Source organism: Protomyctophum parallelum (genome assembly GCF_964188405.1).
Source record: "Protomyctophum parallelum genome assembly, chromosome: 13".
Lineage (NCBI taxonomy): Eukaryota > Metazoa > Chordata > Actinopteri > Myctophiformes > Myctophidae > Protomyctophum > Protomyctophum parallelum.
The window spans coordinates 13,768,979-13,787,225 of NC_139708.1; the positions used below are offsets into that span (position 1 = coordinate 13,768,979).

At 42.6% G+C, this 18,247-nt stretch overlaps 1 protein-coding gene across 1 annotated transcript in view; it reads right to left on the reverse strand.

The window, feature by feature from the left end:
- The window catches only part of LOC310868502 (syntaxin-binding protein 4), a gene marked incomplete at its 5' end in the record, with an annotated part of 182,700 nt that overhangs the window by 49,703 nt on the left and 114,750 nt on the right, over positions 1 to 18,247 (reverse strand). The window contains 4 exons of the mRNA XM_083778957.1: positions 1,677 to 1,777; positions 9,511 to 9,585; positions 10,266 to 10,335; positions 16,377 to 16,472. Coding sequence (XP_083635083.1) covers positions 1,677 to 1,777; positions 9,511 to 9,585; positions 10,266 to 10,335; positions 16,377 to 16,472 — 342 coding nt within the window. The remainder of the gene's footprint in view (positions 1 to 1,676; positions 1,778 to 9,510; positions 9,586 to 10,265; positions 10,336 to 16,376; positions 16,473 to 18,247) is intronic.

The window sequence follows — 18,247 nt, forward strand, 5'->3', positions numbered from 1 at the left end:
CACACACACACACACACACACGCACTCACACACTCACACACTCACACACTCACACTCACTCACTCACTCACTCACTCACTCACTCACACACTCACACACTCACTCACTCACTCACACACTCACTCACTCACTCACTCACTCACTCACTCCTGCAGCGCAGCAGCAGGCAGCTTGACACAGAGGCAATCAATCATCGGTTGTTCACATCAGGGCCATTTTAATATCGGAGCGTTACCGATTAGTTAAAAAACAACATTGGCCGATGTTGATGTGTCTGCCGATACATCGGGCAACACTAGTAGCTCGTCCCAACTACTCCAGGTTCTTTTTTGCAAGTGACATCCCTGCATGGCATGATGATCGAGTAGATAAGTGACATACGAAGGAACAGCACAGAGTGCAGTGCATCTATGGTCGAAACAAGCGTGTTGCATTACTCGCTGTAGCAATGTTTGGATGGTGCACACTCGCAAAAACACTCACTCGCGTGACGTGTATCAAACTATGGCCCATTACTGTAATTTAAAACTCATCCGGAATAATAAAGTGAGTGAGAGAGAGAGAGAGAGAGAGAGAGAGAGAGAGAGAGAGAGAGAGAGAGAGAGAGAGAGAGAGAGACCCAGCAGACATAAATCCCAGCATGCCTTGAGCCACATATACACACCAACTTTTTTTCTCCTCTATTGTGGTGTAATGTGAGCTGGAAAGCCAGGTTACATGTTTATGGTGATTAATGTTGTTGCTTTATGTAGGTGTGGCCTTTATTTGTCATTGTCAAACTAGTTGTACCTGGTTAGGATCCCCCTCCCCACACACACACACACGCACACACACACACACAGCCCTCGGCAGTACATTGTACCACCCATAGTGCTCTCTCCACTCATCACTCTGATGAGTGGAAATGGTGAAAAGTAAGTGGTGGAACTGGAAAGTAACTACATTTACTTACAGTATGTACTGTACTTAAGTATAATTTTGAGGCGTATAGGTAGGCCTATTTGAAATTAGCAGATCTACAAGCTACAATGCATCATGACACAATTGTACAATTTGTTTCCGCTTGGTCTGTGTCTAGGAGGGCTGTGGACAGTTCAGAATCCCGCCTACCAGTGACATCATCGTTAAGAGTTTTCTATTAGCTTGGATTCCCAATCGATGATGTCACTGAAAGACGGTTTTATTAATTTTTAAATATATTTTTGGGGGCTTTTTGCCTTCATTGACAACACAGTAGTTTGGCAGGAAAGAGGGAGAGAGGTGGGGACACGCAGCAAAGGTCGCCGGGATCAGGACTCGAACCCGCGACACGCTGTCAGGCTGGATTACCATTCTAGGTGCCTGGACCGCTTGGCCAGCCCAGGCCGGAAGACGGGATTCTGAACTGTACACAGCCCTCCTCTGATACACAGACCAAGTAGACAAAAAGGGTACCATTTTATCATGAGCAGTAGTGAGGACCAATTATGGAGATGGGTTGACAATGGCTTCCATTGTAAATTAATGGTAACCATAGCTTTGTATCTTCATGTTGCTGGCTTCCATTAAAAGTTGAATGGTAACCTGTAGCTTTGTATCTTCATGTCGCTGGCTTCCAAATAAAAATGAATAGTAGCCTCACTATAGCCTATAGCTCTATCAGCCAGTGTGGAGACAGCATTAGTGTTACATAGTACCTGGTTGGATGGGGGATCGCAGCTCGGAGCTGGGGGAGGTCCTCATTGATCCCGTGCTCCCATGTTGTGCACAGTACTCCATCACGTCGGCAAACTCTCTCCTGTTCAGAAACACACCAAAGAACAAGAATGAGTGATCACATGGTCTTAAGTTTGGCATACACTTTAAGGTGGTTCAACCACTAACCTTTAAAACCGGAAAAGCATCTGTGTCATTTGAGATTTATTTGGCTATTCAAAAATAGCAGATATACAAGCTCGTATCGCGCAAACTCGTGCCTCGCTATGAACTTGTAGATCTGCTATAAAAAAGAAATCATGTCAATTTTTTAAGCGAACATTTTTAACTCAAATCTTTGCTTCTGCGGGTACCTGGCACAAAATATTTTGAGATGGCGGTCGGCAACAAAATACATAATTTTTGTAAATAACAACATACTGTTCAACCTCAGGACCACCGGTGCACGAGAAGCCTGCCAGGACTTCCAAGTTCATGGATTGCACAACTATACACAGGCAACGTTGAGTCTATAACCTCGCGTCACCAGGATTTTATAAACAGTGGAGAAAACTTAAGTCTGTCACATGCCCAAGGATTCGTGATGTCACATCACTGACAAATCCTTGGTGTCTTTATAACCAGCTTTGAGCATAATGGTGTTCTACACCATGTGTTTCAAAGCAGTGATATCTGTCCAACGTTTATAATTTTTTTGCCTTTTTTGCCTTTATTGAGAGAGGGACAGGAGGAGTAAAGTAGACTGACAGGAAACGGGAGAGAGATGGGGGGAGACACGCAGCAAAGTCCGTTGGGAGCAGGATAGTCGAACGCCCGCGGCACGCTGCACCAGGACCGCTGATCCCAGGCCTCAAAGTCATTTCTGATACAGACACCTTGGATCAAGACGTCGTCAAGGCTAATACAGACATAACCTTTTCCACTCTATCCTCGTTGATATAACACCATTTAGGTCAGTGGTATTACATATGTGGTGATAGAATAATTTAGCAGCCAGTCATTGACACACGTGTCAGTCAATGATGCTCGCGTGAAAGGTTGGGAACCCGTTGCTCTTAAGAGTTGTCTCTGTACTTGGACCAAATTACTTTGACATAAATAACTGATCTACACCTTGGCCAGCGACCACATCAGCACCCTGACGTACAGTAGATCCTTAATTTTTTCTCTGAAGAGATTTGGTGTAAATACTAGCAAACCTAGCACAGAGCCCTGTGGGACTAAGCACTGTATTTAGGGGTCAAGTGGTTAAAGTAAGTTCCGGACTGCATCTTTTAACGTGATCCATAAATTTACAATCCACTCCCCTGCATCAGAGAAGCAAAGTTTAAAAAAAGAAGCAGAACATCACTAATCGATGCTCCGTGGCTGGCTGGCTTTTGGTGCAGACTTCGCTGTAGAGATTTGGGGTTCCATATAGGAAGGCAGAGATAACCTGTAAGGAAAAGATCTGCTTTGTAACTGTCCCCGGGTGCTGACGTGGTCGCTGGCCAAGGTGACCCGGCCTTTTAAATGAGACCTCCTAAACTTTGGAACGCACGGCCCAGGGGACTCACAGCCAACACACTCAGCATCGGCTTTTTTAAAAGCCATCTCTTCTACTTTTTTTTTTTTTTTACTGAGACAAAATGTATATCGCCACTGTCGGGTGGAAACCTTGTATGTCCAAAATGGTTACTTTTTCAAAGGAAAAGGGGAAGAATAAAAGTTCCAATTGATCCACTGTAGTTCACCAAGACTTTGTGGCTGCTGGTCATTAGTTCTTATTTTAATGAATAAAAGGTTGCTTCAACCACTTTAAACGCCAGCATCTGTTTTGTGGGGATCGTCTTCGCAGAAACTAGCAGTTAGACAAACGACTTCTGATCCATTTCATCCAAAAAATGATCCTGCATCATTTTCATATACAAACTGAAATTAATAATACAAAAAAGAAAAAGGAGGAAATGAATAAAGTAGAAATACAAGGGAAAAAGTAAAAGAACCATTTACATAGGGGTAGCTTACCTGTAGTAGGCCTTCTTCTACATTCTACATGTATAAAATATATGTATTTCTGATTATTTCCAACTCTTTAATATCTTCAACTGTTATTTTCCAATTATCAATAGTGGCTACATCCAACTATTTCTTTGTGATTTGTTTTAAAGCAGTGATACGTAATATTGTATACAGATATTTATCTCCCTCCCTGTGTATTTTTAATGAAATAATACCTACAGTAATACAATATTGATTGGGTGAATGGGTTTAGGCAAAATGTGTTTGTGTTATGTCTTTTCAATATTTTCAATATTGGACATGGAAAATATGTGTATGTTTGGCTTTCAGTGCTGCACATTACTCCAACATTCAGCACGGCCCGATGGCCTGTATTTTCATAACATTTTGGGCGTTAAAAGCAAATTCTTTCCAGTACTTAGATTGTGTCTTAAAACATTACTCATAACATTGTGCATGACACTTACATTGGTATGAAACAATTGTACAGATCATATTAGTCAATTAGTCAAATAACAATAGATTTGTGAGTTTTCTCATAGTAATCTAATTCTGGATAAGTAACAAGCAACTAAAGGTTTCAAATATTTGTAGTGTAAGGCAGCGACGTAGAGTCTGTGGGGGCCACGGGGCCATGGCCCCCATGAAGAATCCTAGGGCCCCTTTCGGCCCCCATGAAGATTTTCGTGGACATTTTACATTTACATTACATATTTTCTGGGAATTCCGAACATTTTGGACCTCTCCGCCGGCAATCTGAGAATCCCATCGTCAAATATTCGGGAAAACAGCGCCTCCCCTGTTGTTCCTCAGGCAACAGTCTGTCTTGAGAGACACCGGCCGTCCAAGAGGTGTTAAAAAGTGCTAATCGGGTTTCTTTTGTAGTTGATCTTGAGGCGTGACATAATAACACTGATCAAGAATTCACCAAAGAGACCTAACCACAGACTAGTGAGACTACACACTGACTCGAGAAAAGACCCATATCGTCCAAAATAGGCTGATCAGTCGCTGTCTGTGTATAGGCTAATTCATTGGTAAAAGTATGCTAAAGAACTCATTTTTAGACCATTTGGGAAATAAATAAATAAATAAATCCGCGGCGGCGGCCTCGCTTCGCTCGGCCGCGACAGTCCCCCCCTAACGCAATTCTGTAGCCTACCCAAAGGTAAAACGCACCCGCCGCCTATGATCTCTCTCTCTCTCTCTCTCTCCCTCCGTATCTCTCTATATCTCCCTCTCTCTCTCTCTCTCCCTCTCTCTCTCTCTCTCTCTCTCTCTCTATCATAATAATAATAATATAGTCCTGAAAGTCCTCACCTTGGCTTGGACATTGGCCTATAGAAGCTGCTTTAAAAGTAGGCCTACCAGCGAAAACAACTTATTTTTTTCCGCGCTGCGGCGGGGGGGGGGGGGGGGGGGGGTGCGGGGAGGCGGGGCTGCGGGGGGCCCCCTTGAGGATTGATCAAACTCTTCGGCTCTGGTGTAAGGCATTGAAAGATGGACATACTCAAGTCAAGTAAGAATTGCACTGTTTGCTTTTGATACAATACAATCATTCTATTATTCTCCTTGCATAATGTACTTGTAGTTACTTTCCAACACTGGTGTAAATTTGGGGGATGCAGTGTTGCCAAGTCTGGTAATTATAAGCAATTTTGCGCTTGTTTTTTTTCTTCCTGTAAAGTCACTTTTTGGGGCTTGTTTGCTAAATGCCGTTTAAGTCAAACATTTGCGTGTAAACGATCCCCAAAAGTAATGAATTAATATTTGTCCACAAACCCCAGTGCACAATGAAACTATTTTGTGCCAGGGACCCCCATAGAATTTATTTTCATAATTATTTGAAGATGTCTTTTTAAAAATAACAGATCTACAAGCTCACAACCCACAACCACATGGCAACGAACGCATTGTGAGCCTTAGAGTATATATTAATAGAGACGGCACCGGAGTTCTCCTCCCATCCACTTGCATTAAGTTGCTCAAAAGCGCATGAGGCTCCTGCTTCCGGGTAGGAACAAAGTGCATTCTGGGATGGCATTGGGCCAAATCGTCAACGTGCTGGCCGTTGACGCGTTGATCATTGCATGCGTTCATGTATGAAACAGCGTTCACGTGTCATCATGAATATGCGTAATGATAGTCAACGGACCAGAATTGGCCCAGCGCTGCAATACAAAATTCGGCCACTATGTCCATTTCGCCTCAAGGTTTCCTCCGTGTGCCGTCTCTATTAATATTATACTCTAAGTTGTGTGCTTATAGATCTGTTATTTTCAGCCTAGCATGGTCTTTTGGTCTTGTTTTCCTATAGTCCTGACCGCTTGTTTCTCTCGCAAAATGTGGCAACGCTGGATGGGAGCTGTAACTGCTGCAATATCACATAACTCACACTGCAGGGATGACTCACACTGCACTGTACCACCAGTAACTAAGTACATTTACTTGAGTATTGCAAGTAAAAAAATATATATATATATATACTTATATATATATATATATATAGCCCAATTTCAAATACAGGAAAAAGAAACAGATCTACAAGCTCTGCTATTTTCACTGTCTGTCTGGAAATTGAATTTGAATACTCAAGTAGTTTAAACGGACCCCTTTTTGAATACCCTACTTAAATATTTGTAAAAGCAAGTATTCCAGTACTGTGGCTTCTGTGGAACCAACAGAAGCCACATGGCACCCCACCACCCCAATCGTCCCACATCCGAACAGCGAGACACAGGCCAAACATCTGCCGTGCCCTTGTATGCGTATGAGGGTGGGATGTGTCACTTATACTTCATCATAATAAAACAGCCTAGATAAAGATCATGGACCAGTCCGAATCAATTACGCTCTTCTATAAAGTCCAAAAAGGGGGCCCATACCTTCAAAAATACCTCATTTGTTTGTTCAGAATCACTAATTTAAGTGGTTAACCTGTCCCCATGGGGGGAAAAAAAGAAATAACTAGAAGAAGTGTTCCTCGGAGCACTGGTCTCCGCCAGGACAGGTAGGTTATTGTGGCCTCCTGGTGGCACTATAATAGGCCAATGTTGAAAGGGACCATATAAAACGGCTAGTCCCAGTCCTTGATTCTGATTGGCTGGCTTCCGTTTAGTAGACATGATATATGAGACTATAATCTAAACCTTAAATCAGTTTATATGAATCCCAGGTGTGTCATTTCAGCCATGGAATCAGTGCAGTAGTATTTACAATGCAGAAAGACATATTAATAAGGATGTCAGAGCTAGAAGTGGAGGTTTTCAGTTTTTTCTTTGTTTGGCCATAGTGAGAAATGAGAATCATAACAACGGCAGTAATATGCCTTGTGCCGTCCACAGTCCACACTGCCGGAAATCAAAAAGAAGAAGGATGGAATATGAAAATTCGGACAGATTTAGATGTCTATAAAGATAATAATGCATGATGGACAAAATCTGGAGGAGTAATATAAAAAATACAAAAGTTGGCCTCTGGTGGTGCTATAAAAGGCAGACAAATACAGGGTAGTGGTTTTTACTTGGGAGTGTGTGTGCAAAGTTTCACATTGGTGCAGTTATAGGTAAAAACGCAAATCGAAAGGTTATATCGCCACCATGTGGGCTGATTTGAGTAGCTTTTCTTCCTCAGCATAGTTGGAATGTGCGTGCACAATTGTTTTTGCATAGTCAATCAGGATGGAATATGAACAATTAGACAGATCCATCTTGACTATAGAAATACTGTGTACAGATTTGCGCGATGTTAGGACAAAGGCTGTGGGAGTAATAGGCCTTTAAAAAACTGTGTTTTGCAAAAATCAGCGCTATAACAGGCTGATCTGCAAAAGGCAGAGGTTCTACATACGGACAGACGGACGGAGGGACGGATGGACGGACAGACAGACAGACAGCGTGTAAAACATAGTCTCAGCCAAGCTTTCGGCCTGGCCAAGCAAGAATAATAATAATAATAATAATAAGAAGAAGAATGGTGGTAAAATACTTCTCTTATAAACAGCTATAGCCTCCCACATAACTAACTTGTGTTTTCCCCCTCAATAACATTATTTATCAAATGTTGGCCTGAACGACGTGAAACTGTGTATAGCCTACACACAGTCCCTGGAGACAAGATCAGAACTTCTGCCCTAAATTTGTCACATCGGACCATTATAGCACCACCAGATTACTGCCTAACACATTTGTTGATTTTAATCCTACCGGTTATCTATATTTTGTCCAAAAATCATACAAATTCGGTACACATTTTCTCTATAGCCTTGTGATCGAAACCAATCTGGACACCCGCATAGTGCTCAGAGGAAAACATTTTGTTTGTTAAATTTTCATTTAATATGAAAACAGAGCATCATAGCAAAGATAATTAGATATTAGTTTATTGGATTGAAAACTAAAGCTAATATGTTGAGTTTAGAATGTCATTGTGACTCTCTTCTGACTCGGAGTCATACATCATAGAGCCAAGTCTATAAGAGGGCCATGAAGCACATGGAGTCCCACATCCACAGGAGACATGACCTTTCTTGTCCTGGTTTTTTCTTCTTTAGTTTTTTAGTGGATTGTTTTTGTCTGTTGCTGTTGGTAGACGTACTAGTCATGGCTGCCACTTTCCACCTGATGATGTGTGTGAGTTCAGACTGCTCCAGATCGTACTAACTAACATAATTTATCTTCAGACTAGCACTCAAGTCCAATAGGGGAACATTAGCTGAAAAGTAGCCAATCTAAGCTCACAACGTGTCTGACGCGTTGTGAGCTTGCATATTGGCTATTTTCGACTGTACATGGAAAAAAAGAGCAGACCAATTAAGAAAAGAACCAAAGGTCAAGTTTACAAATATTCAGGGTTAACCCATTCTGACCGGGCACCCATTTTGGTGTCAGCATCATGTTATGCTTTAGCTATTGAAAAATAGCAGATCTACAAGCTCATATCGCGCCACCGAGTGGCGCGATACGAGCTTGTAGGTCTGCTATTTTTTGAAAAATCGAAGAGCGACTGACATTTTTAGAATCTGATCTCGGGTCAGAATGGGTTCATCAGACCAGTGTGTGTCCGGCGGAAACCTCGTGTGAATCTGATCTCAGGTCAGAATGGGTTAAACACACAATGTATGTAACATGAATCCAATATTTAGTAGGGGTTCCTGCTTCATCTGTCTCATCTAAGGGGTCCTAGGCCTGAACTCTGCTCTATATGGAGTTCCAGGTCGACTGTTATGTCCAAATATCATAGTACACTCGAACCTCTTGAGTAACCTAACAAATCAATAGTATGTGCTAACACTATAGCTTCAAACGGAATTGAACACGGAATACTCCTTTTGCAAATGCATAATAAAATGCCAGGCATTGTGGTTTAAACACACTAGGGTGGGGTATATTCTTTTCTTTTCTTCTTCTTCTTCTTATTTTTATTTGGGGGAGGAGGCTCATATATTCTCATCCCTCATCTCATGTGCTCTCACTTCATTCTTTAAGCTGTCCTTCTATGCTCCCCTTCCGAGAAAGACAGACAGACAGACAGACAGACAGACAGAAGGAAAGGGAGAGAGGGCAATTCTAAGGGGCAGAGTTGTCACTCGTCACTTGCGTCCTTGAGGCTGACAATGTCGTCAATGTTTGACACATTACGCTGGTGCACACACAACTAGGGTTTTACACACATGTACGCACGCAGCGCATGCACGCAACGACACACTCTCTCTCTCTCTCTCTCTCTCTCTCTCTCTCTCTCTCTCTCTCTCCTCTCTTCTCTCTTGTATGGATATAGTAGGTAACATGGATGGAGTGAATGAATGTGACGTACTTGGCTTCTTCATCTCTCGCAATCAGAAGGCGCATGTGATTGGTCGCAGAGGCAGCTCTCAAGATGTCCACAGCTCTGAAACACACACACACACACACACACACACACACAAGCTAAAATGTTTGGAAATCGCTGATTAATTTGGAACAGTTAACTTCATACTTGTGCGCTCTGTCTCACAGGTGGGCTGTGGACAGTTAAAAAACCTGCCTACCAATGACATCATCGATGAGGATTCCAAGCTAATAGAAACTGCAGCCTTTCTCTTCCAGGAACGTTAGCAATGCTGAAATAGGCTCTTTGCACAGCAGCCATATTGGAAAGAAATTGAGCCTCTTCCTTTCCTACCTTGTGTGTCATTTGAGGGACAGCAGTATCGCTTTGAGGACTATTAGAGGACTAACTCTTAGGGCATTTGAACAGTGCTGCCTGCCAGTCACAATGTGGGACAGGGTTTCAATTTGTGGGACACCTGAAAAGTCTTGGAAATGAGGGACTGTCCCACGGAAAGGGGACATCTGGTCATAATGATATGTCAGGATGCTGATAGTTGTCTCATTAGAAACACTTTGCTACACCAGTGGGTCTACTGTGTTCTGTTAGAGTTATGGGGGTCCTTGAAATTAAAATGTTCGACCAGAATGGAACAGAGCCTCAGTTAGAATCATTTGTAAAAAGATACCCAGTTTCATTCCAATATGGATGCTGTCCATAGAGCCCATTATATGAAGATATTAAGGTTGAAGATAGCCTACCTTTGGTTGGTCACTCCACTGAGGCTGTCTCCATTCACCTCCATGATCTGGTCACCTGGCTTGAGCTCTCCTGTTGGAGGTCAAAGGTCAGACGATCAGAGGTGCCATGTAACAAAGTGCATTTACTCAGATCATCCCACAGCCTGCGGGAATATTCAGTCGCCAGGGGCCTCAGATCATCCCACGGCCTGGGGGAATATTCAGTCGCCAGGGGCAACTCAGATCATCCCACGGCCTGGGGGAATATTCTGTCGCCAGGGGCAACTCAAAACATCCCACGGCCTGGGGGAATATTCAGTCGCCAGGGGCAGCATACAGTAGCATTTGGACCAGTCACTTTGCACCTGAGGGCCGGGTGCCCACTGGTGGGCCGAGAGGGTAATAATTGTTTTTCCAAATCAAACAAATCACTGAATGCTCCTTTAAGGTCTCAGAGGAAAAAAATCTTGAATGTGAGTTTTGTCTCTCTCTCTCTCTCTCTCTCTCTCTCTCTCTCTCTCTCTCTCTCGCGGGCACACACACAGGAATACACAGGGCGAAATGGTTGTGATAGCCTAGTAGCCTACATGCGCTACAGGACGCTAAATCGTGATTTTCATTGCGAATGCGGGAAGCGAACGCAGCTCGTAAATTGCAATAACAACAATTAGAATAAATTACATACTTTTTTATGGTTTCTTTGAATTTTTTTTTTTTTTTTAAGTTAAGTTTATTTTTGTACGTTTTTTCTTTTTAGGATTCCAGGAGGAATATATAGGTTATATATTATCTTCTATCGATACAGTCGACAGACAGACAGACAGACAGTTCTCATTTTGTGTAATTAAAATAATATTATTTTTTGTAATCCCAGAGAATAATACATTTTGACCAGTAGCCTATAACACATAACATGAACATAACAGATGTAGTTAATAATAATAATAATAATATATACGATTTATATAGCGCTTTTCTGGGTACCCAAAGTCGCTTTACAGAAAGAAGTTCAGACATATTTATTAGAAAACTATTAAAACTATTTAAAAAGGTTTAAAAGGTTAAAAACTAGAAATCAAAATCAAAAGAGGGACAAACAAGAAGGGTGTGTGTGTGTGTGTGTGTGTGTGTGTGTGTGTGGGGGGGGGGTTATGTAGGGGAAAGCCAGTTTGAAAAGGTGGGTTTTGAGTGTGCTTTTGAACATTTCGAGGGTGGGGGCTGCTCTGATGTGAGTTGGGAGTGAGTTCCAGAGAGAAGGGGCAGCCACTGCGAAGGCCCTGTCTCCCCATGTCCGTTTGTTGGATTTGTGGGGTTCCAGTTGGTTGGCAGTGTTTGACCTGAGGGAGCGGGAGGGGACATGGCGGTTGATGAGTTCAGAGAGTTAGAGGGGGGCCTGGTTGTTGAGGGTTTTGTAGGTGATGGTGAGTATTTTGAATTGAATTCTGGACTTGACTGGGAGCCAGTGGAGTTCACGGAGGATGGGTGTGATGTGGTCCCTGGATCTGGTTCTGGTGAGTAGGCGGGCGGCGGAATTTTGAACATACTGTAGTTTTTTGAGGACCTTGGTGGTGACGCCATACAGGAGGCTATTGCAGTAGTCAAGTCTGGATGTGATGAAGGCATGAATGAGTGTTTCAGCGGCAGTGTGGGATAGCATGGGACGAAGGCTGGAAATGTTACGGAGGTGGAAAAAGGCGGTTTTGGTGATCTGGTTGACATGGGGCTGGAAGGAGAGGGTGGGGTCAAGGATGACACCAAGGTTGCGGGTGGAGGGGGTGACAGTGGAGCCATCAATGGTGAGGGAGAAGTCATGAGAGGAGCGGGTGAGGGAGTCGGGGCCAATGATGATGATTTCAGATTTATTGCAGTTGAGTTTTAGAAAGTTTGTTTGCATCCATGTTTTGATGTCAGTCAGGCAGGAGGTGAGGGTGGAGTGGGTGGTGGGGGTGATGGTTTTGGCGGGGAGATATAGTTGAGTGTCATCGGCATAACAGTGGAAGCGGAGACCATGAGTGCGGAGTATCTGACCAAGGGGGAGCATGTAGAGGATGAAGAGAAGGGGACCAAGTACTGAACCTTGGGGGACGCCGTGGGTGACAGGTGACGTGAGTGATTGGCAGTTATTGATGGAAATAAAATGCTGTCTGTCAGTGAGATATGATTGGAACCAGGAGAGGGCAGTGTCAGTTATTCCAAGGGTGGATTTGAGGCGTTCAATATAAAATATAATAAAAAACCTTCCCATCCAAATAATGCCAGACAGGTGATCAACTCCACTCATTTATGCTGATCATGAACAGCTGTGGGACCACCAGCAGCTAGTCTTTCTTAAAACCTCTGCTGAGGGCCAGCCAGTCACTTCTTGATCAGCACTTCTAACTGCAAGCAACGTGTGAAGCATTTTAAATATGTTTCTTGTTGCACTGGCGTCTCTTTTGTTTGCCCAAGGTAAAAGATTTTTCTTGGTTTCCTATGTAAATGTATTAAATTGTAGGTCTGTTGCAGATTCCTAGGAAAACAAACAAATTTCAACTCTGAAATAATTCTGTCTTGATTGTTTGGGGGAGCATTCATTAATTATATGATGTCACCTGCTCCAGGGAATAACTTGGAACTTTTTCCAGTCTGTTCTCTATAATGACTTAATTGGGATGAGTTTACGATGTCAATTTCAGTGTTTCTGTATTATAATGGGCTGTATGCATGGCAGCCATATTGGAAATAAATTGGGCATCTTCCTTGCTTACCTCACAGGTCTTGCCAAAATTGCCAATTATACGAATTAAGGCTCTGTTCCATACTTGCATTCTGTTAAGTGAGAGTGCTGATATTGTGCTAGCCCCGCTCGGAACCCAACGGTATGTAAAGTTTCTGACATTTGGATAACTTTACCCTGTAGGGTCCTGTGCCATCGGACACCGGCTAAATGGTAGACAGACACACATAACTTCGGAAACGTCCGTGCTGCGCATTCTTTATGGGGGTTAGATATTTCAAAAGAAGCATATAGGAGCTATAGGAGACAACGGAAACGTCTGAGAATTTTCCTTTGGCGCAGAAGCCGTTAAGTATTTTTAATCTGTGTTTGACTGTTTTGGCAGCTCTGAAATTCTCTCTTCCTTCCTTCCTTGACTTCCTTATTGACATCCCATTGTACCACCTCCCGCACGACTGTGGCTAGCTGTGACAGAGCAGATCAGAGGCAGGAACGTAGGGACGGGCAGCTAGCCACTGTCGATGCTGGAGGCTTCTGCGCCAAAGGAAAATTCTCAGACGTTTCCGTTGTCTCCTATAGCTCCTATGCTTCTTTTGAAATAAATGAGAAAATTTGCTATTATGGCCTATAACCGATGTCGATGTGATCTTATTCTGTATTAAAAATATTATTATTTTGGCCATTCTGAAAAAAGGCTGAATTTGAAAAAAGCAATGCCTCTTTATTCCAAAACTAGGGATGCACTGTTATTGAAATGTTGGCTCATATCCCAACATAAACAGCTTGAATGCATTTTCCCCAGAAAACATATATCATTTGCAGCCTTCATCACAAAAGGCTTTTTCATAATTGTAATAAAATTAAATATCTGCTAAAAATATATTATTTTCCAGATTAATTGGTTTGCCGATTAATCTCCCATCACTAGTTTATAAGGTTAATCTCGACTCATTTGACAGCAAAAACATAAAATAAAAATATTGCTGCAAAGCAGTGATAAGGCGGGACATTTTCAAAAAATTGCTATAGCGCCCCCCCCCCTTTGGCCAATTGGTGTAAGACTGTTTTCAGTGCTATTTGGCATGACCCTCTACCATACTGTAAAGTTTCACAAACCTGCATGTATTGGGGGCAGAAGAATTTTCATATAACGGCAATTTTCACCGGTTCATAAAACTTATTTTATAGGTCAAAAGTTCACATGTAAAAACATGTGCATTTTGATCAAAGATCCCGGGAGGAGGTAGCTTTACTAGCTTTTAACTGTTTTTCATATTATTCAAAATCGAGGGTGATCTAAAGGTCAGAGGTCAAAAGTCAGAACACGAAAGTTGTTCGGCATGAGGAGACATTTGTGTTTATTGAAGTTTTATTGGCGATGGACAAACGGTTCATGAACATGCCTGTTCAAAGTTTGCATTTTCAATTAAGTGCTATAGCGCCACCCTTTGACCAATGGTCGTGGGCTTCACGCCCTACCGTTTGGTATAGCCCTCTACCATATTGCCATGTTTCGCAAAAACTGGCTGCACCAAACCATAATTAATAAACTAAAAAATATATAGACATATGACATACTCAAAAGTAAAAGCACCTTTGTTACTTTCAGCCACTGCTGGCTGATCACTGACCCTGGGAGAGTGCTGCTTGCAGCGTTGTGGAGAAGCCATCAACCATTCCACTTCACACTCAACACCACACGACCTTGAGTCCTCAGCAGTGCACCTGCCAAGGTGCTGCTGTCTGCCAAGCTCTCTGACTGAACGACACAACATACATCTGTACACCAGTAGTTGCAAAACTGGGGAGTCTGGACCCCAAGGAGGTCCCCAAATTATTTGCTTAATGTGCAACATTGTTTTCTCACTAAACAAACCCAACATACAGTATAATAATAATATATTTTTAATACCAATTTGGCGAAATTATCAATTATTACGTAAGAAAGAGGAACATATTATGAAAATAGCCACAGTCCGCCGGCCGGACCTCCCTTAATAAGCCAAGAACACTAAACCCGGGTGATTTGATCCATACACTTATCTTTATGTGATTATCAGAATGTTGCTGATGTCTGAGGTGGGTGGGTCTTTCAGTATAGTACCTTCATGATGCTCAGTGACATCATAGAAGGTAGGTTTACATCCCTGTTTTTTCTCTACAGGCAGGTACTGGGTTTAGTGAAATCGGGACCAGTGCAATAATCCCATACACCCTGCACAATGAGCTTTTTTTCCTTCGTTTTGTCTTCACTGGACCATTACCAGGAATGAGTGGACCAAAGGAGAAGTTCCCAAAATATGTTTAGAAAATAATAGCCTAATTTTTTTCTTTTTTTGTCCCCATGCTAGGGCCCATGGTATTCTTTTTTCAGGGACCAAGCCCGAAGGTAACCTGACGCTGCCAGATGGGATCTTTGATCAAAATGCACGAAACTTGTGAACTTTGGACCAATATCTAAAAAATGTGAAGTGAGTGGTGCAACTCCGTGTGGGGGTCCCCGGGGGGTCCCCGGAAGTTCCAGACCCACAGGACCAGAGTTACCGTGTGTTACCCTCTACTGTACTGTACTGTACTGTACTGTACTGTACTGGCACACCTGAAATCATCATACAGTTAATATGTGCGTGTGTGTTTGTGTGGTTGCGCACAGGTGGTGAAAAACAACCATGCTATTTTCATGCTCAGACCCAGGCACCCACCCAGCACACATAGCTCCGTAAGGGAGTGGTTGCGCCACTCAAAAATAGTGTCTCGTGGAGTCGTGGTGCAACCACTCCTATAGACAGCTATGTATGTGGCTGTGTGGCTGTGTCCCCCAGGCACCCACCCAGCCACCCACAGCTCCGTAAGGGCACCACTCAAAAATTAAGCTATTATGAGTCAATGAAAATTCTTCTTCTGCCCCTAATACATACATGTTTATGAAGCTTTACAGTAGAGGATCGTGCCAAACTGAAACCAGTCTTACTCCAATTGGCCAAAGGGGTGAACATTTGTACAAAAAATATAGCTGCAATATATTATATATTTTATTTATATACTTTATTTTACTCAAATTGCCATGTATTGCTGTACTTAAATATATTTTGATAATTTTATTTTATTTTATGGAAAATAGTCAAGGATGATGTATTTGGCCGTGGACCCCCATCTGAAGAATATGTCTTGCCAGGGAGCCCCAGAAGGAAAGATTTGAGTTAAAAATGCACAAAGTGACGGACTATGAGCTTGTATATCTGCTATTTTTGAATAGCCAAGTGTAAAATATAGTTAAAGTGGTTAACCTCACTTTGAGAAACAATGTAGGCTACTAGTGCCATGTACACAAGGCAAACTTTTTTTCCCCGTCAGAGTTGAATTGACAGTCCATAACTTGCGATGTATGCTGTGGGTGTAAACTAAGCAGCTCTTACCATCAGCACTAGCAAGGCCACCGGGTAAAATCCGCTTGATGTATATCCCAAACTCCTCTCCTGTCGTCTCTCGAAGTCCACCAATCACCTTGATGCCTGTTGGGGACACAGAGAGCAATCACTTCAGGTTCACTGTCACTTGATGTTAACTAGCCCTGGCATACCAACGTTGGGCAAACATTTACACAGTGTCTGTCTGTCTGTCTGTCTGTCTGTCTGTCTGTCTGTCTGAGTTATATTTCAGTCATCTGAAATGTTTTACTCTTAGTCTAGTTTTAGTTGACGGAATATTATGAGATTTCAGTCCACTAAATCTACAGTTGATTTAGTCAAATCAAATTCATGTTATGTACTGTATTTAAGTATTTTAGTCGAATAAAATGTATTTTGTCGGGACGTGATGGCATAATTAGCTTGTATTTGCGACCACGTATAAAATGACTCATCTTACTTCTACTGGATCTCTTCTAGTCTCCACTAGTCGCACCCTAGTTTTTATTAGTTGACAAAATTGTCAACATAGTCAGTTTTAGTCATCATATCTTAGTTTTCATTTAGTTTTTGTCGGCGACAAAAGGTAGTTGACGAACATTTCTCGTCAGCAAAAGGAACACTGCCTCTTAGTCAGGGACATGCAGAGAAAGTTAGATGGGCAGGGGCTGAAATTCCGGCACATTTGGCACAACATAGCAAAAATAGCGGAGGTACAACCTCCCAGCGCGTGGCACTGTGATGCAACGTGTTGAGAGATATTTCCGGGCGCGACCCTGCACTTTTTAGCTGTACTGAAGATGTGGCGTACAATTTCTACACAGATGACAAATTATTTCAGGGTAAAATGCTCCGTTCACGTTCAGGAGGGTTCGGAAAGGCAATTCTCCTGAAAGTTGCCTTTCGGTATATGGCATGGAAAGGAAAGGGATGCATTTGCATTTTAGTTTTACCATAGTAAATACTGCATTCATGTGTGCACGTGCCTGGTCTTAGTTATTGTAAGCCACTAATAGCTGATAAAGTTATTAGTGGCTTATGTTACAGCCCTTCAAACCATCCTGGCGCTCTCATCCCTCATCGCTCCCCTGTCAAAACAACACACGGCGCTTTTCCAAAAGGACGTGATCTGTGTCGAGGTTTAATTGGCTTGTTTGTGCACCGCGTAGAGCTTTTACCGCACTGCTCAACTTGACATTGCTTAGCCAAGCAATTATTTCAAAACTACGGCGCTTTGTTTGTAGGGGATTTTTTTCCACCTACTCTGAGAAATCAGCCAATTAGAAGTGTCCTTTCGGGTCATCCCTGCACCATGGCATGTCGGCTGTTCCAGCTATTCCAGCAGAATCCAAGCACTTACATCCCCAAAAGGAATGACTGTAATTATACCGCAGCAAAAGGCATTTTCACTCCTAGCTATGGTCTATAGCAGTGCATGCGGTTCTAAAACCATTTTCATGCCAAGGACCCCACAAATTGATACATAATGTATTAGACCCCCAAATTGATACGCATTAGCCCACGGACCCCCATATAAGATAAGCTTTTCACAGTGTGGTTCTATAGCGCTCTCTTTTTTTTGTATTGATATGCATTAGATTAGACTACGGATCGCCCCCATTTGATACCATTTTAAAGCTCTGGAACCCCAAACTGTTTCATTAATTAATTAACGTTTCATTTAGAGCTATGTTACTCTCAACTTCCGCCGCTCGCATGAATGCAGACCAGCCTCTCCTCTTTAGCGTAAATAAAAAGAACGTTTTTGCTACTCACCAAAACAAAGGTGGGTTGTGTCATTAGAAAGCCTACCTTCCTTAGTGGACGCACTCTGAGCCCCCGTATAAACTGTACTTTTTGGGAAATAAATACTTTTAGTT